The sequence below is a fragment of the Schistocerca gregaria genome, chromosome 1, assembly GCF_023897955.1.
Source record: "Schistocerca gregaria isolate iqSchGreg1 chromosome 1, iqSchGreg1.2, whole genome shotgun sequence".
NCBI classification, from domain to species: domain Eukaryota; kingdom Metazoa; phylum Arthropoda; class Insecta; order Orthoptera; family Acrididae; genus Schistocerca; species Schistocerca gregaria.
Genome location: NC_064920.1, coordinates 786,719,918 through 786,744,516, shown reverse-complemented (window position 1 = coordinate 786,744,516; position 24,599 = coordinate 786,719,918). Strand labels below are relative to the sequence as shown.

Here is a 24,599-nt window from a genome sequence, read left to right as displayed (position 1 = left end):
CTCCTTTCAAGACACTGTCCATTCCGTTCAACTGCTCTTCCAAGTCCTTTGCTATCTCTGACAGAATTACAATGTCATCGGCGAACCTCAAAGTTTTTACTTCGTCTCCATGAATTTTAATACCTACTCCAAATTTTTCTTTTGTTTCCTTTACTGCTTGCTCAATATACAGATTGAATAACATCGGGGAGAGGCAACAACCCTGTCTCACTCCTTTCCCAACCACTGCTTCCCTTTCATGCCCCTCGACTCTTATGACTGCCATCTGGTTTCTGTACAAATTATAAATAGCCTTTCGCTCCCTGTATTTTACCCCTGCCACCTTTAGAATTTGAAAAAGGGTATTCCAGTCAACATTGTCAAAAGCTTTCTCTAAGTCTACAAATGCTAGAAACGTAGGTTTGCCTTTTCTTAATCTTTCTTCTAAGATAAGTCGTAAGGTCAGTATTGCCTCACGTGTTCCAACATTTCGACGGAATCCAAACTGATCCTCCCCGAGGTCTGCATCTACCAGTTTCTCCATTCGTCTGTAAAGAATTCGCATTAGTATTTTGCAGCCGTGGCTTATTAAACTGATAGTTCGGTAATTTTCAAATCTGTCAGCACCTGCTTTCTTTGGGATTGGAATTATTATATTCTTCTTGAATTCTGAGGGTATTTCGCCTGTCTCATACATCTTGCTCACCAGCTGGTAGAGTTTTGTCAGGACTGGTTGTCCCAAGGCCGTCAGTAGTTCTAATGGAATGTTGTCTATTCCAGGGGCCTTGTTTCGACTCAGGTCTTTCAGTGCTCTGTCAAACTCTTCACGCAGTATCGTATCTCCCATTTCGTCTTCATCTACATCCTCTTCCATTTCCATAATATTGTCCTCAAGTTCATCGCCCTTGTATAAACCTTCTATATACTCCTTCCACCTTTCTGCCTTCCCTTCTTTGCTTAGAACTGGGCTGCCATCTGAGCTCTTGATATTCATACACGTGGTTGTCTTCTCTCCAAAGGTCTCTTTAATTTTCCTGTAGGCAGTATCTATCTTACCCCTAGTGAGATAAGCTTCTACATCCTTACATTTGTCCTCTAGCCATCCCTGTTTAGCCATTTTGCACTTCCTGTCGATCTCATTTTTGAGACGTTTGTATTCCTTTTTGCCTGCTTCATTTACTGCATTTTTATATTTTCTCCTTTCATCAATTAAATTCAATATTTCTTCTGTTACCCAAGGATTTCTAGCAGCCCTCGTCTTTGTACCTACTTTATCCTCTGCTGCCTTCACTACTACATCCCTCAGAGCTACCCATTCTTCTTCTACTGTATTTCTTTCCCCTATTCCTGTCAATTGTTCCCTTATGCTCTCCCTGAACCTCTGTACAACCTCTGGTTCTTTCAGTTTATCCAGGTCCCATCTCCTTAATTTCCCACATTTTTGCAGTTTCTTCAGTTTTAATCTACAGGTCATAACCAATAGATTGTGGTCAGAGTCCACATCTGCCCCTGGAAATGTCTTACAATTTAAAACCTGGTTCCTAAATCTCTGTCTTACCATTATATAATCTATCTGTAAGATTGATAAAAATGAGTATAAAAAATAATGAATTTTATTCTGCTGACTAATTATCTGAAATTTTATGAAGTTTCTACCACATAACAGTACAACGTAATGACAAAAATAAAACTGAGATTATCTTTACATAATGCAGACAAAATACATAATGACTGTAAGAAGTGAAATTAACTCAACAATTCACTTAGAAAGAACTATCTAAATAGATAAATGACTGACCAAATAAAACTTTTTAGATATCTGGAAATAAAAAGGAAGTACAGCAGAAAAGAGATTGTGAAGATGTCTTATAGAAAACGACCGAATTATTGAAAAGTTACAATACTGTAGCGTTATGAAAGGTTTAAGGGATACTTTGAACCAGTTCTAGTCACCCACTGTCCTGCTTGATTCATGAGTAGTGTAATGCATGTTTTTGTATTCATTCATTCATCATTTTCTGTATATTCCATCAAATAAATCATTCTGGGATGTGAAAAAATCAAGTTAAGCGTTGACAAAAGACAAGAAAATCATAAAACTCATTTGTAGTGATAGATAATTAACAATACAGTAACAATTAATTATTGGTATACTGCTTCATGCTATTCTTTAACATCAGCTGAATTCATGTTGGTTAATTACAAAGAAAGCTGCTAATCTGACAATAGCTGTGGTTTCTGGTAAATTTATATTTATTTGGTTACACTGGTATTTTTTAAAGGATTTAGTTACCTACATCAAAAAATGCAGAATACTCATTACAATATATTTCCAATGGTCATGGAGCTTGCCTATGTGCAATGTAGCTAACAGAACTTTTCAGTCTTTGAATCCCAATATTCAGATAATTTGTAAAAGAAGTATGTTCCCAATTTTCTTTTGGATTTCTTGGGATTCACAGTTCTTGCTTTGTGTTAATTGCGAACTTTTTGAATACCATTGCACCACAACACATAAAGAAGCACAGTCCATATGAGAATTTTTTTTGTAATTTGTATTGCAATTTTGTAGATCCCAATTCAGTTGAAACTGATTTTTATTGTCAGTAACAGTACCACTAAGGACTATAGTAACTGGGTCATGGGCTGTTAGCAACAAAAGCAATAAGGAGAAAGTAGGAAATGAGAATAAGAATTCCAGGCTCTTTAAAAAGGCCTCTACGAAATGTACTATTTCTTATTTTCCACAATATTGTTAATGGTCACTTCTACTGAATAAATACTATATTTGCTTTAAGTGCAATGCCACAAAAGATAATCCCATAAGATAACTGGGTCACGGGCTGTTAGCAACAAAAGCAATAAGGAGAAAGTAGGAAATGAGAATAAGAATTCCAGGCTCTTTAAAAAGGCCTCTACGAAATGTACTATTTCTTATTTTCCACAATATTGTTAATGGTCACTTCTACTGAATAAATACTATATTTGCTTTAAGTGCAATGCCACAAAAGATAATCCCATAAGATAACATGGACTGGAAATATGCTGAACTCTCTTCTCTTAGGGAAACACAGTGAGATGTGCTTCTAAGAGTAAAGTAAGTGGAATAGTATTAATGTAAGTTAAAAATCAGAGTAAGTCCAGCACTAATTCTTTCAGAACTCTATATGTTATGTTCGCCATGAAGTTAGATTCATGACTGTGTCACTGTCTGCCAATTAATGCTCTGCTTTCTATTATGAAGGTAACACACTATCCATGCAAGAGGGATGCCATTACTTCCGTAACACTTTAGTCTTTAAGTAGAACTTTCTGATCTATGCAGTGAAAGGATGTGGTAAGGTCACAGAATACAAGGACGCATAATTTTTGTTGTTTAGCACTGGCGTAAATGCTTTCATGAGGTTTTATATGATTTCTCAGTGCAAAACTACTTGTGGAAGCTAGACTGAGAGGCTAACACATACTGCTCAGAAAAAAAATTATGTAGCCACTTCTCAAATATATTTGGAAAGACTGGAAGGAATGAAATGGATTTGTAATTATATGTGGTATGTGTAGCTCCAGTTTCGTAGATATGTGTTACTACAGCATATTTACATCTGCCAGGAAATATGTTATGAGGCATTATGAAATTACAAAGTTAACTTATTGGAAGCAGTATCAAGTCAGCATAAGATTTTAACTTTCTGCTAGGGACACCATCATTACCAACAGCACTGTCTGCTTCAAAAATATCTCCCCATAATTTTTCTTTAAACACTGTGATTGACTAACTGCTTGTAATTACATAATGCAATACTTTTCTATTATCTAAACCCATTATTTCGCACATTATATTGTTTATATTTGTTCATCATGATCAGATAAATTATTGAATACAACTTCTACATCCAAATCATTGGAGGAAACTGGGTCTACAAACAAATTTCCAGCAGCTCCTGCACTTCATTTTGCAGTTGTCACAGGTAATTTTATTCAGTAAATAATCCAAAGCTACACAAAATTTGGGCTGCCCTGCTAATATACTGAATACATAAATACTGCAAGAATTATTCTAGCCATGTGTTTCACCACGCTACCTACAGTGTGCTGTATGAATTCCAGTATTATTCTTGGATTTAACATATTTTGTTGTGTAATGCTTGTCAACACTTGTTATTTGTCATGCATCAAATTAATGATGTCACATTATACCTGAGGTGGTCCATTTTAGACTAAAATTTGCTGTTTAATACAATGACAGTACAGCTGTGCATAAACCATGACTTTTCCAAAAAATTTCTAGAAGCTATCAATCATTGCTTCTTCAGAATAATGATCAGTTATGGTTTTATCAAGCAACAGATTACATTTCTATGAGTTTTGTTTCTGTATTTAGTGTATACATTGGCTTGTTCCATGTCATTGACTATTGCACTGATTGGTGGGACTTCAGAATATGGTGAAATAACGAGATGAAAACTATGAAGTGAGGTCTTTATTGAACTACATGTTGTATGACACATGTTTTATGGTAAATATCAGTCTTTACACATAGGGAGACACTCGTTTGGTTCTGTGATGCATTTTTTGTTACAGAAAAAACAGTAAATAGTCAATGTATAAACAAATTAATGTTGCAGATGTGTAAAAGATGATTGGAGATCAACAAAAAGGTACAAAACCTAACATATTCATAAACTGTCTCTTTAAACCCAGAATTCTAGCTAATATTTGCATCTCACTCTTATTTAGACTTTTTTTCTCATACGTTTCCTCTTTTTTTTTTTTTTTCCCCTACTTGTGAGTTTTCAGACTCTGGAATTTTTTTTATCAAACTGCTAATTCAATTAAATACACTTATTATGATATGCTTAATTATGAGGAATATGTCATACTTCAGTATGAAATGTAAATGCCTTGACTTGGGTTCAGTATAGTATCTTATCCAGCAATGTACTGAAGTATGTGATACCTGTGTATTCCATAACCTTATGGGTTGACTCATACAGGGTTTGACACTTTAATATACAGCTTGTTAGATGGTTAATATGTTGGCATAAATTGAGAGGTTATTTCTTTTATTTGAAATTATAACACTTAATTTTACAAATGAAGTTAACACTGTGGTATTGTATACTTTTGTTTACCAAAAACAGATTTTACATAATAGATATTAAGTACCAAATCTGTGTGGGTGAGTGCAAAGTTCGATATTAGTCAAGTAAACTGTATGTAAATCCACTATTGAAATAAATCCATCACATACCATTTTCAGGAATATAAATACTAATTTGTCACAGTATTCTAAGATATTTTATGAAAAAAGAAATAAACTTTTCTTTGTGAAATAAAATATGTAATTGCAATTTGCAGAAGTTACAGCAATTGTAACTGATTGTGACAGTGATGTGTTTTATGTCTGTTTTGTGCGATTATCAATGCATATATGTAACTTCTCTAACACATTTTTCATCTTTGCCATAAACTTGGAATTTGAAAGCTTTTCACTATGTTATTTACTGAATGTTTTTGTATACTTGTATTCATGATTATAATATAATTGTGTATTTTAAGGGGAATAATTTATGTGGCTGGATGATGGGTAATGACATCATGCTATTCCACATCATTGTTGACAAGATCGAGAAACTCTGCAATATCATACAGGTTTTGGAAGTTAGAGGCAAGGCAAGTTGGAAACTCTCCATTTGTTATGCCTTTTACTCCCATCAACAACTATTTTTTCTCTAAATTTTATTCTGTTTTCAGTGTAGATATCTATGTAGTATGAAACACTAACTTAAATCTCTTCAATGGTTAACTGAGCTTGTCCACTCTTAAATTTACTATCCAAATTATTATTTCAATTGTCCTGATTTCAATTTCATTAGTGCACTAGTTTTCATTAGGGCAGTATTAATTAAAATACACATGTAATTGAAGTTAATGCTACAGTTCATTGTTAGCAAAATATTGTGAAGTGATCAGCATATTTGGGTAAAATGTTGTATACCATTAAAAAGGATGGCAATTCAGCTCTTTAATAACACACTTTGAATTATGTGAAACTAATTAATTTATAAGATAACTGATGCTGAAAGTTCCATAACATACTAGTTTCAACTGTCATTATCTGCTGTGCTTCTTAGGTTCTGAACTTTGACACTGTATTTTTGTTGCTATTATTTTTTCAGAATAAGAGGACATCCCTTAGTATTTGATTAAATCACTAGTTAAAATTTTGTATAATTTATTATAATGTAAAATAATCTTCAAGGAGGGTGCCATACTCATATGTAGGTTATTCCCCATGTAGAAGCATAATATAGTTCTATAACTTTTTCTAATTTACTAACCTTCAGCATATTCCATTAACCAAACAAGTATTAGGATTCATATTTCATTTGGGACAGGGAAATCTAACCTTCAAAACATCACATAATTTCTGAGATTAACAAATATCTGAACATCAATTTTTAAATTACACACCCCATCCCAAAATTGCCAGTCTGTGCCGAGCTAGCACGATGCTAACTGCTCTATGTTAGTATTTATTTATTTATTATTTTTATTTATTTATTTATCCCTCTGTAGACAATAAATATTGTATTTGTGTTGTCCAAAAGTACATATATATTTATGGGAACCAATTTGTGCAGAAGGAACCTAAAAATTTTACATTAAGTAGTACAAAGATAATACGTACAAAATTGTACAAAAATGTTAAAAGAATAATACTTGGTCATACAAAACTGAGTAATGCAACTTTTTGTATATGTATATTAACAGTATTGTAACTGCATAGTCAGTTTTCCCTACGGCTTTACTTTTGTCTTCCCTGAACAGGAAGCTCTTATATTCACTACAATAATTCAGTAAAGATTTTACCACATTCAGCAGCTGTCCATCAGATATGAAAAATTAACAGAAACTTTAGGAGATGAAAGACAGTGTTTTCAGTTTTGCTGTAATATAAGCATTATCAGACTTATTTATTGGCCTGAATAGTCATTTACCGAATAAAACATTGTCCAAGTACAAATTCTTTAACTTCTACTTTAATTCTGTCCTCATCTTCTAAGTTTCTGATGCTGGCTGGCAGTATGTTGTAGTGTTTTGTACCAATATGGCTCATATGCCTTCTCATCTACATCTACATCCATACTCCGCAAGCCACCTGACGGTGTGTGGCGGAGGGTACCCTGAGTACCTCTATCGGTTCTCCCTTCTATTCCAGTCTCGTATTGTACGTGGAAAGAAGGATTGTCGGTATGCTTCTGTGTGGGCTCTAATCTCTCTGATTTTATCCTCATGGTCTCTTCGCGAGATATACGTAGGAGGGAGCAATATACTGCTTGACTCTTCGGTGAAGGTATGTTCTCGAAACTTTAACAAAAGCCCGTACCGAGCTACTGAGCGTCTCTCCTGCAGAGTCTTCCACTGGAGTTTATCTATCATCTCCGTAACGCTTTCGGAATTACTAAATGATCCTGTAACGAAGCGCGCTGCTCTCCGTTGGATCTTCTCTATCTCTTCTATCAACCCTACCTGGTGTGGATCCCACACTGCTGAGCAGTATTCAAGCATTGGGCGAACAAGCGTACTGTAACCTACTTCCTTTGTTGTCGGATTGCATTTCCTTAAGATTCTTCCAATGAATCTCAGTCTGGCATCTGCTTTACCGACGATCAACTTTATATGATCATTCCATTTTAAATCACTCCTAATGAGTACTCCCAGATAATTTATGGAATTAACTACTTCCAGTTGCTGACCTGCTATTTTGTAGCTAAATGATAAGGGACCTATCTTTCTATGTATTCGCATCACATTACACTTGTCTACATTGAGATTCAATTGCCATTCCGTGCACCATGCGTCAATTCGCTGCAGATCCTCCTGCATTTCAGTACTTTGTGTGAGTGTCCTTTTTGTTAGCTGAGTATGGAGTGCTGCACTATTTTGAATATTGTACTTATGCAAGGCAGCATTTGTCTGAAAATCTGCAAGGTGGGCCCTAACTTATGAAACACATTTGTGTATCTGTAAGGAATGTATTGTTACAGTTTTTAGCTTGTTGAATAAGGGTTTGCATTGTGTCTGTGGATCACTGTGTATTATTATTCAGGTAGCCCTCTTCTGTAACAGAAAGATTTGTTTTAGACGGTAAGTGGTGGAACCCCAAAGTATTATTCTGTATGTAGCAAGAGACTGAAAATAGCTAAAATATGCCATCCTGGCATCCTCTGCAGTACAGACATTTACAATAATTTTAAGAGCAAAACAGGATGAGTTAAGTTTCTGCATAAGTTTCATTACATGGTCATTAAAATTAAGATCTTCATCTACATGAATCTCTAGAAATTTTCTTGATGCCTCTCTGCCTTGTCAGCCAACAACAGATCAAGATTTATATGTTGACATATTTTCCCAAACTGCATGTAATTTGTTTTATTTGCATTTAATGTCAACCTTTTTGCAATGAACCAAATGTGGACGTACTTTATTACTTGATAAATAGTTGTTTGCAGCATTTGCTTTGGTTCACCTATTATCACACTAGTGTCATCTGCAAATAGTATGGCCTTTACTGTTCCATCTGAGAAGTGAAAGTCATTTCTGTAGACAAGGAACAATAAGGGACCTAGAGTACTATCTTGCAGCACTCTTATTTCTACCTTTTTTTTGCATCTGATACTAAATTTATTTTGTGGATTGAGTAACCTGACATCAGTCCTACAATCTGTTTTTTGTTTTGCAGTTATGATTCAAACCACTTTTTCCCTGTTCCATGAATACCTAATGCTTCCAGTTTTTCTAAAAGAATGCCATGATTGACAGTGTCAAATGCTTTGGAGAGATCTAAATATATTCCTACTATTCTGTTGTCTTTTTCTAGATTTTTTAATTATTTGTTCAGTGTAGCACATTAGTGCTGCTTCTGTATTTTTACCTGCCTGGAAGTCATGCTGATTTCTATTTAGTAACTTATAATCATTTAGATATTTGTTGATTCTGTTATTAATTTTTCTATTATTTTAAAAAATGCTAGAAGAAGGGATATTGGCCAATAGTTTTCTACCTTATGCTTCTCACTGTTTTTGAATAATGGCTTCACTTTTGACATTTTCATCCTTTCTGGAAACACTCCTTCACAAAATGATAAGTTGGCTATGTATCCCAAGAGTCTTGCAAGTTGTGCAGCTCTCATTGATATGATATAAACAGGCACCTCATCTACTGCTGCTGACATCTTAGGTTTCAAGTTTTTTATTACTTTGAACACATCATGTTCATCTGTTGGATCTATCCTCATGCTACAAGCAGCTTTTGGTAATTCGGGATTTTCATGGTTTGTACATTTTGAGCTTAATGAAGTGGTCACATTTATAGAATAATTGTTGATGTATTTTGGCAAATCCTGTTTTTTAATATTGACATTTTGTGTGCTTTTGAGAATGATATCCTGGTCTTCACATCTGTTTCCTGTTTCAGTCTTTACAATACCACATATGGCTTTTGATATGTTATCAGACTGTCTTATTAAGTTGTCTTACTCATAAATTTTGCCTTGGCAATTACTTTTTGATGAACCCTTTTGTAATTATTAACATATTCTGCGAGTTTTGGACCTATAGATATATTCGATTTTGAATTTAGTCCTTTAGAGTTCCACAAGAAGTTTTGATGTCAGCTGTGATCAAGAACTTTGCTTTGTATTGTGATGTGATCTACTCGACTTTGTATCGTGATGTGATGTATTCTAGACAACTTCTTTGGAAAGCACATTTTGGAATATCCCATGAAAATTGAAGAAAAAGTGTTATATGCATCATTTGTACTTGTTAGGGACAACACTTATGTCCAGAACTCACTAGTTAGGATATTTGTAAAATCTACAGTTTCCAGTGGAAAATTTTCTTTTATATGTGAAGTACACTTTTTTCCTTGCAGTGGCATTGAAGGAATTTTGAGAACAAGAGCATTATGGTATGATAATCCCAAATGAGTATTTGTTACTTCTACTTCTGTGGATCGTACATTTGAAAATTTATTTTCTATAAGACTATTTGTATTATATGTTACTCTTGTGCATTTATGTATGTTTTAAAACAGATTGAAACTACATAACAGCTTTAGGAATTGATTTTTTAGGCTTCTTACACTCATAAAATTTATGTTGAAATCTCCACAGACAACTGCAGTGAGTGCATAGTTCAGATAAAAGTTTTAGTTGAGATAGAAAAAGTGTAACATCTTTGTCTCAGTCACTCCTAAAAGATGGTGTCTGGTAAGCTTACACTTTACATTATGTAATGAGTTCAAATAAAAGTTTGTGATGGGTTAGCACATAAGCAATAATTAAGTGTTGATGTTCCTCAAATGCTACTCACAGGATATTGTAATCAATCTTGGTGGCTTTACAAAAGACCAAAGCGAGTGCATTATTTTGTTATGCTGCATTGCCACTGTGTTTTTGTTCTTCACTGAATTACTTTGCTATTATTATGGACTTGAATATTATGTCTTGTGAAAACTAGGAAGAGTTGTTGCAATGTAATCAGTGCCACAAATGCATCTAATGCAGGCACAGAGGGTCTTTTATTGTATAAACCATGTAATGTGAAACTGAAACTGGCCATCACAATAGCTGTAATGCTAATAAAAGTCGGAAAAGCCCCTTAACTATAACATCTGTATAGTGTACATAATTTCCAGTATCCTGAAAGTCAGTCTTCAGCTTATTTCTGTGAAACATCTAGGTATGAGACTTCAAGAATACAGGGACAATACAGTTAAAAAGGACTTTCATGAATTACTCTCCTGTTGACTCAGAATGTGAATCTTATGCAGCGTGAAGAAAATGGCATTAATTCTGCAATGACTCATGTAAATGCAACAAGGCTGGCTCCATATGTCAGTGCAGTAAATCAATAAACATTCCGGGTGAAGTGAAATGTGACGTCAAACCAATTTTCAGAACAGTGTCAGCCCAGGTAAATTATTCCACATTGTGACCACATGAAAAAACGAACTCTATGACAGAGATGTGAATGCAGGCAACATGACCAATTTTACACCTTGGTACAGTGGATTTTCCCATCAAAGTGACTCTGTGGTTACATCAGACTCAGAGACTGTAATGGTACTGGTGACCATGACCACAGTTTGGAGCGGTGAACTATCTGTGTGCTGGATCCAGCAGTTTAGCCATGGCATGCCTGCAGTTATGGACTCCACCATTAATGCCGAGCCAACCGAAAGCTTGGTTCACAGTAATAGAAAACATATTTTGTCAACAACCAACAACAATTTACTTTGGTCATTAGTAAATTGAATTACCAAACCATAGCATTAGTTGTACATATTATTCTGCACCTGTTGCCAGATTGAGCTTGCAAAAAACTAAAAAAAAAATCCATTAATTTCTTGCTGTACAAGATCCACTAACCTCTGGATCAGACTGGTGATACCAAGAAAAATTTGGTGACAAAATGCCAACAGGATTCCAACGATATCTGCCTACTTTAGTAGACAGCTGCACAATGTTCAATGCTTTGCAGCTGCACATCTGGCAGCAACAATTACTAGTCCAAGTACAAACGGTGTTGGCAGTATATGATGATAAATCAGGTTGCCTTTACGGTCTACATAATGCTTGAGTTGCTCACATCAATTGCCGTGGTAGCAGTGTTGGAGATGGTATTCAAACCTGACTGATACCTCCCGAGCCACTCTGAAGTGACTATTTCAGACTGTGAAGTCATCACACCAGAATGCCAACTAATGTTTCTGAGGTGTTCCAAAGCTTATGAACCACAGTGGAAATACTATGAACATAGGTATGTGGCAGCAATGATGGGCCACTGACAGTCAAGCTCTATCGAACCCAGTGTCTCTGCCATGAGTACAGTTACAAGGGAACAATGCTCATGGGGTATGGTTCTACCACAGACATTGTGTCCAACATGCTGTACATTGTATCTCATGGTGCAGTTATCCAAATGGCAATTGCAGTTTGAGTTAGGCACAACATATTTTGCATCAGACAGGAAGCATTGCCAGCAATATTAACTTACACATGAAATTTCACTTTCAATTGCTCCAGATGCCATGCCAACACCTCACACAACAACCAATCCAGAGTCACCAGATTACATTTTCCTGTCACTGACCAACCCCACCTCACAGTCTTGAGATATGAATGAACCATAGCTGACAGCTTTGCCACCATCATGGCATCCAGTCCACACAAGGGATGGTCATTTGTTGTGTTTATTTGTCATGAGAGTATTGATTTATTGATAGGTTCATATGAGCTCTCTGACACTCACTTTTGTTCTTATCTGTAATCCTGAAAGTTCAGTGCTTTTCAATATATTCTTTTCTGAAAGTTATTGTACGCTTTCATTGATGAATAAAAGTAAATTCTGCATGTATAAAGGATACATATCTTATGTAACTGATCTGCCTAACCATACCCTCATGTATTTATGGAAAATTCTGAGATCCACTTTTATATACAGTTTTTCTTGCAGTTTTTGTTGTAGTGACTGTGAGAAGAAGGATCGTTACAGTTTGTTAGTCTGTCAATCAGACTTAGTGTATTTGTATTTGGCTCTTTATCATGATCGACGTGAAAACTAATAATAAGTAACAAAAAATGGGGAAAAGCAGCTTTACCTGAGGACCTATGCTGTAGTATTAATGATGGTAAGTTTATTTGTGTGTGTGCACATATAGTTGTCTGTAGTGTATTCCTAAGCATCCATAAAGTGCAACTTACATTTTGCGATTGCAGCAAAACAAAAAGCATCTATCAACAGTTATTAACGTTCAGGGTTTTGAAAGCATAAATTTATTACATTTTAAAGTTAGGAGTACCCAGTACCAAAATAAATATTAATAACTTTCAGTTATCTGCTTACCAATGGTTTCTTTGGGCGTTGTTGATGTTGATTCTTTGGTTTTTTGGTCTTCAGAGTGGAAAGAAGGGACCTATAAGACACAGCAATTGTCATAAATTATTTAAACAAATTAGATAAAATTTCATGAGCAAAATCATATGCCATGGATGAGGGAGAGGTGTTTTTAAGGACTAAGTAATGTCATAATTTGTATTAGAAGGCCATTATCATATAGTACTTTTGCATGCTTGACTGATCACAACAAATGACTATTAATTTTTGTTCTTGCTCTACAGAAGATCTATTGACAGTGCATTGAGGACAGTGAACATCACTGTAAAACTCAACAAGTTTCATTACAACATGACCATCTACCAAAAAGCACTTACGATTCCACATTACAGAAATGAACATAGTTTACATAAGTAACAATCTAATATCCACTGCTAAGGTACAGCTGATTCATGAAAGTATAAGATGTGGAAGTTTGATCAAACATTAGCCAAATACCTGTCCGTAGTAAGCTCTCACGAGATAGAGTCTGATGTGTCAAAAGGTATGCTTACTAGTTGTTACCAACAAAAATAAGTAACTGGGACAAGTACCATTTCACAGACTTAAAAATTCTTCACCAAAACTTGCAGTCCTGGACTTAAAATTGTTTAAAATTAAACACAGCCCTCTGAAGCTGAGCTCCAGTGTTTGAACTGGACCTTACTTTATATCACTGTGCACTGGTGTATAGAGACAGAAATCCAACATGTAGTATGAAGAGACAGCCTCTGAGTGTAGTACTTCTTCAAAGCATGGGGGACACTGTATTTATAAGAGAACAGGAACACAGTTTAAATTGAGACATAATATCAGAGCATTCAGTGAAGACAAGCACTTGCAAGAAATGTGAACAGTTTTTAAACTACAGAAAAGGGTGTGAATAATAATCAGTTATTGAAATGTAGCAGGAAACGACAATATGTTAAGAACAGACTGATACCAGGTTAACCAAAAACTGAGATAACTCCATAAATTGCTAAAGCCATGTATAAAACCTATGTCAGTGTTTTGTACTTCATTCATGTAAACCAGACAGTTTTAGATGTAATTTGTCAACCTACTCTCTTATTTACAGAAATTTACATGATACTATACTGGAAAGGTCTTTGTCATTGCCAAGTAATGTAAAGAAACACAGTTACTGATATATTTTGAACACTGGTGCAAAAAGTAATATGTGTATCAAACAAAATGTGACAGGATTACCCCAAAACATGTTAGGAATATCCACATTTACAAAAATTGAAATAATTAACACATTTATGTAAATCATTGTTCAGAAAAGTAATATATTCATACAAAAGCAAACTGTGAATAACTAATCAGCAATTCAGAATTGTACAAAATTAATTGTAATATGTGGAAAATCTAGTACACAATATTATTTGCCTTCAGCTCTGATTATTGTAAAAAATTATAAAAGAAGCAGAGTGGTAGCTGTGAATGCTTCAGTGTTGTATCAGAGTTTGTAGTTTTAAGACAATATGTTTCTAAAAATTTGCAATAATTATTTTAAAGGTGCATCCTGCAGTTTGAGTAAATTATTTCATAGTTAGTGCCTCAAAATTTGCCTGAGAATACAAGGAAAAGAACCAAAAGCTATATTTACAATGCAAGAGCTTTGAAATTTATAGATTTACACCACCACAATTCATGAACAGCCAGCAAGTTAAGTACTGCAGTGTGCCAATTTTAACCTGGTAACATTTTATTATGCATATAAAAAATAACCTTTATAATTACTGAATAAAAAGCTATGGCTGTGACCATGGAACAAGATGTTGACTGACGTTAAACTTACCAAGAAGGAATAAATATAAAACTCCATATGACAGCTCTACCAACGATAAAATAGTACATAAAATTTTTTGAGGAAATTAAAGAGTTTACTTAAACAAACTTATTTAAAAAGGCAGTTAAAAGTGCAGGTTTAATAACACATTCTATACAGTGAAGCAGTATTTAGATACCTCATGGTAAGGAATGAATAATAATAAAACCTATACATTACTTCACAAGATACTTCTGCATTAAAATGCCCATTTCTTTTTTATCTTCTGAAAAACCTTACACCAACACTCTGCAGTGCATAATATTGACATCTTATTATCTTTCTAAGCTCAACAGCTCATCCATTATTGAGGAATGCTGGCTCAATTTTTAGGCAAGAAAATGGGAAGTTACAGTAGAAAAAATGGAAACCAAATAGCATTGTCATGGTCCTCAGATCAGCAGACAATCTGTGCATTGTAAATAATATGACTGTAGAGTGTGTAATGGACGCCGAGATCATTATTGAAATATGAATGAATCATTTAGAACTAGGTATTTCATTATTAAAAACAGAGTGGTGATTCTTCTGGGAATCCTGTAATTCTCATGGAATTATATTTTGCCTGGAAAAATCGGGGAAATTTCATAAAATGTCAGGGTATTCTGTGGTTTTAACCTAGCACTGGAACTTAATTTTAATAAATTTTATAAATTAAAAATTTTAAAATACTTAATGTTTCAAAGTGTGTTAATTATATGAATATTACTCCCTATAAATTATTGACTTTTAATCCTTAATGCATGAGGTGTGGTCTCTCAGACTGCCCAAGAATTTCCAAACTCACTCTCCAAGGTAATTTCTGATGGAGTACTTCCACACTTCACCTACCCTCTTTAAATTCTCAAGTCTATAATGTTTTATAGTCAGTTGCATTATAGTCTTCTTTGTTCATAATTAACAAGCATTGTTAAGACGTGTTGGGATCTCCTAGACTGCACCTCATGGTCTATGTAACTGTTATCTTAAAGTAGCACAAAATGTATTCACAGGAATATGTCAATTATAACAAACTGAAGTTTGATTAACATAGTAGTCAGTGAATAGAGGGACGTGTCAGTGATATAGATCAAGAAATACATAAAAAAGATGACAGTTTTGCAGTAGCCAGTGATAACAATTCTACAGGCAAACAAGAGTATCATTCAGAGGGAGAACTTCAGGATAAAGATGTTGGGCACCTTCCTGTTTTTTCAGTAAAATACTTAAAGTGTTGCATCAACAGCCTTGCCACAGTGATAACACCGATTACCATCAGATCACCAAAGTTAAGTGCTGTCAGGCTGGTCTAGCACTTGGATGGGTGACCATCTGGTCTGCCGAGCACTGTTAGCAAGTAGGGTGCACTCAGACCTTGTGAGGCAAACTGAGGAACTACTTGATTGTCAAGTAGTGGCTCCGGTCTCGAAAACTGACATACAGCCAGGAGAGCAGCGTACTGATTACATGCCCCTCTGTATCCACGTCCAGTGACGCCTGTGGGCTGAGGATGACACGGCAGCCGGTCGGTACCATTGGGCCTTCATGGCCTGTTCAGATGGAGTTTAGTTACTAAAAGCGTTAGACAATATCAAATGTGTTCTGAATGGTGGTAAAGGAAAATGCAGATCACAGCAATGAATATCAGTTTTGCAAACTTTCTTTTTGTCCTATTGTGTGCAATTTCTACTTGCTAGAGTAAACCCTGGAATTTAGTTTCATGTAAAAATTTGTGTTACAGAGATAATATATTTTTTCAGAATGTCAAATTCAGTTCTCTAATCTTATGTTTATGTGTATTATTTAAAAAAAAAACAAATGAAAGTAAATGATTTTGAGTGATGAAAAGTAAAATATTGAAGGCTTTATTTAGTGTAATAAAATCAATGTGGAATATTTAAACAACACTGAAATAATTAAAAAAATAAATGTCATATAATGTTAATGAAAAATTTCAATTTCAAATGATTTATCCCCTAAATCTCAGTTTAAACATTGGGGTCCCAAAGACCACACTTTACAGTATGTATTACCTTATGAGTTAAGGTTTATAAACTGCAGTGAAACTACTGATTATGACTGGTGTATCTCAGCTGAGAGGAAACAAAAGTTATGATTGTCAGATATTCAATCCCCACCCCCTCCCCATGCTCTCTGTTAATTATCATGAGCTGCTTATGATGCCATCTTGCTCCTCATACCTGGAATTCCCAGGGAAACATTTTTCCAACTTTGAGGCCACAGGTGTCCCATAAAGATTGCAACTTTTGAAATGCCTACCATTTCTGTTCTAGTAAATTGCTAGCCCTTTTGCTGCACATTTTTCATTTGTTTTCTTTGTGGTTAGTATAGAATGCTTCACAGCAGAACAGTGTGTTGATAAGGTGAAAACTGTGAATGTGGTGAATGTTGCGTAGAGACTATTTGCAAACTCTATGGAATGTTTGGTCAACTTAATGCACCTAACAAGTTGACAGTAATGAGACTGATTGTTAAATTTAAGAAAATTGGCTCAGTTGTGAACATTACATTAGTCATTCTGTGGAAAATGTCACCATCATGATTGATAATGTTGCTGACATTTCTATGAAATCTATTCGTAGACATTCACAGCAACTGGATATTTCCAAAACCAGCATGCAACAATTTCTGAAACATCTGTACCTTTGGGGCTATAAAAGCCAAGTGGCCTAAGAACTGAAGTTAAACAATAATGAAAAACACTGAGCATTTCCCTATTGGGTGCTTGTGTAACAGAGGACAGATAACAGTTTCATCAAGAAAAAATTTGCACTGGTGCGGTGCACTTTCTATTGAATGGCTTCATGAACAAACAAAAGTACAGGCATCTGGGACACAGAAAACTGTTGAATAACTGTCAGAAAGCCATCACATCCACAAGGGGTGACTGTGTTGTGTGGCATTTGTACAGGAAGGGGGAGGGGGGCGTAATTGAGCTTCACTACTTCTAAAATGGTGCTAAAAATGCATGGTAAATGGATGGCAAATGCTGGAAAAATATGATAAGAGAGTTTTTATGGTTTTAACTGAATCATGTTAATGCTGAAGAGGTTGGATTTCAACATGATGGCACAACCTGTCACACACTGACTGCACTAATGGATTTGTTGCAAGAGAGTTCTCTGCCCAGGTGATTTCTCACAATGGTGCCTGGTGCCATGAATTGGCTACTAACTATAATTGGTGTAGTATATAATACACTCCTGGAAATTGAAATAAGAACACCGTGAATTCATTGTCCCAGGAAGGGGAAACTTTATTGACACATTCCTGGGGTCAGATACATCACATGATCACACTGACAGAACCACAGGCACATAGACACAGGCAACAGAGCATGCACAATGTCAGCACTAGTACAATGTATATCCACCTTTCGCAGCAAATGCAGGCTGCTATTCTCCCATGGAGACGATCGTAGAGATGCTGGATGTAGTCCTGTGGAACAGCTTGCCATGCCATTTCCACCTGGCGCCTTAGTTGGACCAGCGTTTGTGCTGAACGTGCAGACCGCGTGAGATGACGCTTCATCCAGTCCCAAACATGCTCAATGGGGGACAGATCCGGAGATCTTGCTGGACAGGGTAGTTGACTTACACCTTCAAGAGCACGTTGGGTGGCACGGGATACATGCGGACGTGCATTGTCCTGTTGGAACAGCAAGTTCCCTTGCCGGTCTAGGAATGGTAGAACGATGGGTTCGATGACGGTTTGGATGTACCGTGCACTATTCAGTGTCCCCTCGACAATCACCAGAGGTGTACGGCTAGTGTAGGAGATCGCTCCCCACACCATGATGCCGGTTGTTGGCCCTATGTGCCTCGGTCGTATGCAGTCCTGATTGTGGCGCTCACCTGCTAAGTGCCAAACACGCATACGACCATCATTGGCACCAATGCAGAAGCGACTCTCATCGCTGAAGACGACACGTCTCCATTCGTCCCTCCATTCACGCCTGTCGCGACACCACTGGAGGCGGGCTGCATGATGTTGGGGCGTGAGCGGAAGACGGCCTAACGGTGTGCGGGGCCGTAGCCCAGCTTCATGGAGACGGCTGCGAATGGTCCTCGCCGATACCCCAGGAGCAACAGTGTCCCTCATTTGCTGGGAAGTGGCGGTGCGGTCCCCTACGGCACTGCGTAGGATCCTACTGTCTTGGCGTGTATCCGTGCGTCGCTGCGGTCCGGTCCCAGGTCGACGGGCACGTGCACTTTCCGCCGACCACTGGCAACAACATCGATGTACTGTGGAGACCTCACGCCCCACGTGTTGAGCAATTCAGCGGTACGTCCACCCGGCCTCCCGCATGCCCACTATACGCCCTCGCTCAACGTCCGTCAACTGCACATACGGTTCACGTCCACGCTGTCGCGGCATGCTACCAGAGTTAAAGACTGCGAAGGAGCTCTGTATGCCACGGCAAACTGGCTGACACTGACGGCAGCGGTGCACAAATGCTGCGCAGCTAGCGCCATTCGATGGCCAACACCGCGGTTCCTGGTGTGTCCGCTGTGCCGTGCATGTGATCATTGCTTGTACAGCCCTCTCGCAGTGTCCGGAGCAAGTATGGTGGGTCTGACACACCGGTGTCAATGTGTTCTTTTTTCCATTTCCAGGAGTGTTTGATATTATGTTAAGAATGTTGTCAACACAATTAGGAAATTTATGAAACATACAAACAACAAACTCACAAACATGAAGGATAAGATATTGGAACTTGCTGATGGCAACATAATTTCACTTATTACGTACAATAATAGCTTCCAAAAAAACAGACATATCACTGAAATTAAAACTGATGTGAAGCTGGTGAAGAAAGGTAAGATCCTGTTCAGCACAAAAATTTTGCAATGGTTGCCATGGTTATCATCAGAAAACCATAAATTTTTAAATTATTTGAAACAAATAACAATTATAAATGTGGTGATGGTGGTGATCCTAATGCAGTTAATGTAAATATGTCAGAGGATGAAATTCTCCTTTTTGAATTCATATTTAAAAATGCAGGTAAGTTTAAGAAACACCCTTGGAGCCAAGAACAGATCTATTTTGTCATGATTAACTATTCTGTTGCGATTAACTGTGATTGAAATGCAAATGCTGACTGATAAGTGAATGAATTTGTTTAATTGTTTCTAGCTTGGTGTTTCCAAAGTCATATAGGTAAGGCTATATCATTAGGGCATGTCCTTACATACAAGTGTCACTGTACCAGTTTTTAGAATGGCATGTTTGGCTTATCATCAGAACAAAACATTTTGGCAAATGAGCAACTACATATGACATTGTTACCAGTACCAAAACACGGCAATGCCAATTTCATCCACAGACGGAATAATACTTACACATGCTTCTTCAACAAACGTAATGATAGCAAGAAGCATGGTCAAAAAATTAGCATGTACTTCCTCAATAGGAACTGGGCACATGGGCACTAATCTAAGACCAAACAAAGATTCATACACTGCAGTATGCATTCAAACCTGGAGAAACAGTGAAAAGTGGTCTCTTGAGAAATCTAGGCCCCCTCCCCCCTCCTCCTCCCGTAACTGAATGCTAGAATCAGTGATGTTACATGTGATCTAGTTTCCTTAGGGAAAAACATTGATGAACAGGATCATATAATAATAGTAGGGATTACTGCATGTAACTCAGACTGCAACTGCACTCACAAGGTATCACAAGTATTGCCAAAATGACACCACTCACCAATGTGAATTTTGTGTCACTCTTCCAGTGCTTTGATCTTCCACAGACCATTATGTACAGTGAGTGAATACTGAGCCTCTAAGACCACAGCAGCAGGCAGACTGGACTGTTAGCACATTAAACTTTCTGATTCACTGCCACTAAATTGACAAAATACTTGCATCTAAATTCAACAGGTAAAAGAGCACATGCTGAATCATCATAATAACTAACACTTAAACAAGGCTTTTTCTGGAATAAAGAAAAGAGAAAGTTACAGCTAGATGTTCTATTTCTTTGTAATAGTTTAACTTGTGTCAAAAGTAACATTAATGAACGTGCCAGAAATACAACAGATAATCTGTATTGCTTAAAGATACAACATTGTTGTTGTTGTTGTTGTTGTTGTGGTCTTCAGTCCTGAGACTGGTTTCATGCAGCTCTCCATGCTACTCTGTCCTGTGCAAGCTTCTTCATCTCCCAGTACCTACTGCAACCTACATCCTTCTGAGATCTGCTTAGTGTAGTCATCTCTTGGTCTCCCTCTACGATTTTTTACCCTCCATCCTGCCCTCCAATACTAAATTGGTGATCCCTTGATGCCTCAGAACATGTCCTACTAACCGATCCCTTCTTCTGGTCAAGTTGTGCCATGAACTTCTCTTCTCCCCAATCCGATTCAGTACTTCCTCATTAGTTATGTGATCTACCCATCTAATCTTCAGCATTCTTCTGTAGCACCACATTTCAAAAGCTTCTATTCTCTTCTTGTCCAAACTATTTATCGTCCATGTTTCACTTCCATACATGGCTACGCTCCATACAAATACTTTCAGAAAAGACTTCCTGACACTTAAATCTATACTCGATGTTAACAAATATCTCTTCTTTAGATACGCTTTCCTAGCCATTGCCAGTCTACATTTTATATCCTCTCTACTTCGACCATCATCAGTTATTTTGCTCCCCAAATAGCAAAACTCATTTACTACTTTAAGGGTCTCATTTCCTAATCTAATTCTCTCAGCATCACCCGACTTAATTCGACTACATTCAATTATCCTCGTTTTGCTTTTGGTGATGTTCATCTTATATCCTCCTTTCAATACACTATCCATTCCATTCAACTGCTCTTCCAAGTCCTTTGCTGTCTCTGACAGAATTCTGATGTCATCGGTGAACATCAAAGTTTTTATCTCTTCTCCATGGATTTTAATATCTACTCCAAATTTCTCTTTTGTTTTCTTTACTGAGACAAAATTATATTATAAGAAATCTTTTCAATAAAAAAGAAGAGCTGTTGCTGCTTTCTTTCCTAGAAAAAATTGACACAGATGAGACTATTTCTGTCATGGTCTACTGAACTGAACATCACCTAAAAGCTGCAGAAATTAATCAGATATATTTAAATAGTTAATAGAATTGGTTCTTGTTGCTGCAGGATCAACTTAAGACAAGATGGGGCAGCACTTTACATTTGCAATACTTTAAAGTCACAAGTCAAACACATAGCTCTCAAGGGAACTTACAATATGACATGTCAAAATCTGCCCTGAAATTTTTTATACTGGAAGAATACACCAAAGGAAACACTACTTCAAAATTTTAGTTGCAAAGACACAATGCATGCATTTTTTTCATGATAAAAATTGCCAATTTTGTAGCTTCCCATGTGGCTAGAGAAATGTATTTCTGTAGCTGGACCAGACAGTACGTGCACAACGGAAGAGGTGTATAACTTTTGTTAATGGTGTTCCAGTAAAGAGAAATGTGGCATAACACAATTGTAATTTGCAAAGCAAATTTCAGTTTAGGCTGAGTTTCTTTGACACAGTTACTATCCATTCTAATTTGCAGTTCATTTAACATCCATAATAAATAGCAGTTGCCTTTGTGACATCACTAGGTGTTAAGCAATGGAGATAAAAATTAAATAATTTTCTTTTTGTGTTTTTTTGTATGTGTTTGTTAATAGCATCAGCATTTGTGCAGTCTACAGAGTTTCACAGTAAAGTGGTATCCAATTAATGTTTTCATTCTTTCAAAACTGAACTATGAAGAATGTAGTCTACAATCAAAATCACCTGCTTCTCCTGAAGATCTAAATATGTGTTATTTAGTAGTTAATTTCCTGTACGTTCATAAAGCTGATGTCGTCATTACATTAGAAATTGTGGAAACATTAAAACAACAGTAAATAATGCACATGATTCTGTAAATTGTAAGTTGAATGATGATTGTAATGCTAATTAAAAACCAGACCAAATATACAATACGTTCCTAGCCCAAAGAAAACATTACAGTATACAACAGCTTTCAGTGACAAAAAAAGGCTGTAAACTTTTTGGTTAAACGAAGGAGGAAGAGAAGCTTATAGTTGAGCAGTATGCAAAGCCAGTTTTGTTTCATAAAATATGAATGTGAATTTTTATAAATGAGAGAAAGATGTATGTGAACTACAAAATATGTACCAAAATGAAACTCACAAAAGTGTGGAAGGAGAGGTATTCTAAAGATCTAGAACTGCTCACAGCCAGAAGTTTCAATATGGTGCATACAAGTGAAACAAGTAGGCAACTAAATATGTCTTCCTCCCTACAGCCAACTCTGTGATTTTGAAAGGGGTCAAATTGTGACCTTCTGAGTGGTGGGATGGTCCTTTCAGAGAACTGCTACACAAGTTGGATGTGGTGCACTAGTTGTGAATTGATGCTGGTAGCAGTGGCCATATGAACAGTCTCACATCTGTAAACAAGGTTCTGGACATACACACAGCACAGATGTCCACCAGGATCATTGTATTGTAAGAGCAGCAGTGGCAGGTTGTGCAGCTACCACAGCACAGATAAGAGGGTTTGTGAGTCCAGACATGTCAACACAAACGTTTACAAACTGGCTATTAGCAGTGAGACTACAGGGACACACACATGTAGCTCATCTTCCACTCTTGCCACAGCATCAACATGCATGGCTCTATTTGTGATGTCAGAGGATCACCTGGAAGATGGAATAGTGTGCTGTGTTATTTAGTGATGAAAGCAGATTATGCCTGCATGAAAGTTGTTCTTAGCACATACTACATACAACTGATGAGTGCTGTCTCATACAAGACACACTGCTCCCACTCCAGGCCTCTGGTGTTCCTGAAGGGGATGCTAACCAGCACTTAGTATATGCAGAATGTTGTTAAGCCCACTGTTCTGCCAGTGAACTGGAAAGCTCTAAAATGGTGTACAATTTTTTTTATATTTTCAACAGTTTAGGTAATACTATAGAGAAGTTTGTGAGTGCTTTGTAGTATGCAACAGGAAGGTGATGTGTTGTTCCAACAGGGAAATGCTCACCCACACACTGCCCGTGAAACTTAATGTGCTCTGAAAGACATGCAGCAACTTACCTGGCCAGCCCAGTCTCTGGTCTTGTCTCCAATCAAGCACTTATGGGATATGATGGGACAGGAAGTGACTTGCATGACTTGTCAGCCAACAACTCTTACAGAACTACCTGAATGGAATGAGCAGGCATGGAATAACATACCACAGGACAGTATGTGCTATATGTATGATTGACTGGATGCCAGAGTCAGAACGAGCATTGCCACCCAAGGACACTACACCACATACTAATATTAGTGTTTCGGCATGGGTCAATAATACCTGGTACCACTAATTGCACTATTGATCTGTAAATGTACTCATCTCATGTACTCCATACACACTGTTGCAATAATAAATCTTGAGTGAACTGGAAAGCTCTAAAATGGTGTACTAATTTTTTTTTATTTTCAAGAGTGTAGGTAATACTATAGAGAAGTTTGTGAGTGCTTTGCAGTTATTCAATGCCATTACACATTCATTTTACAGTAAATTACTTATAAGTATTGGTGGATTACTATTTCCATAGCTTTATATCTTTCTTCAGGAACCTCCATGCAAATTAGGACAAAAATTTAAAAAAGACTGTTTGCACGCAAAAATCTTGTAAACAACATAGCAAAATTTGAAAAATGCAACAGAATAAGTTTCAATATTACAATTGAAACATCTTCTTACTTTTGTTGAACTATTGGGTTGGACATAACAACACCCCTGTACTTAGGAGGAGGATGAAAAGATTTAACATAATTTGGAAGCTTGCACATGTTTCAAATTTGA

At 36.6% G+C, this 24,599-nt stretch overlaps 1 protein-coding gene across 1 annotated transcript in view; it reads right to left on the bottom strand.

Annotated features, from left to right (window-relative positions):
* The window catches only part of LOC126269384 (uncharacterized), an 86,908-nt gene that overhangs the window by 35,161 nt on the left and 27,148 nt on the right, over positions 1-24,599 (bottom strand). The window contains exon 3 of the mRNA XM_049973990.1: positions 12,894-12,963. Within this exon, the coding sequence (XP_049829947.1) occupies positions 12,894-12,963 (70 nt within the window). The remainder of the gene's footprint in view (positions 1-12,893; positions 12,964-24,599) is intronic.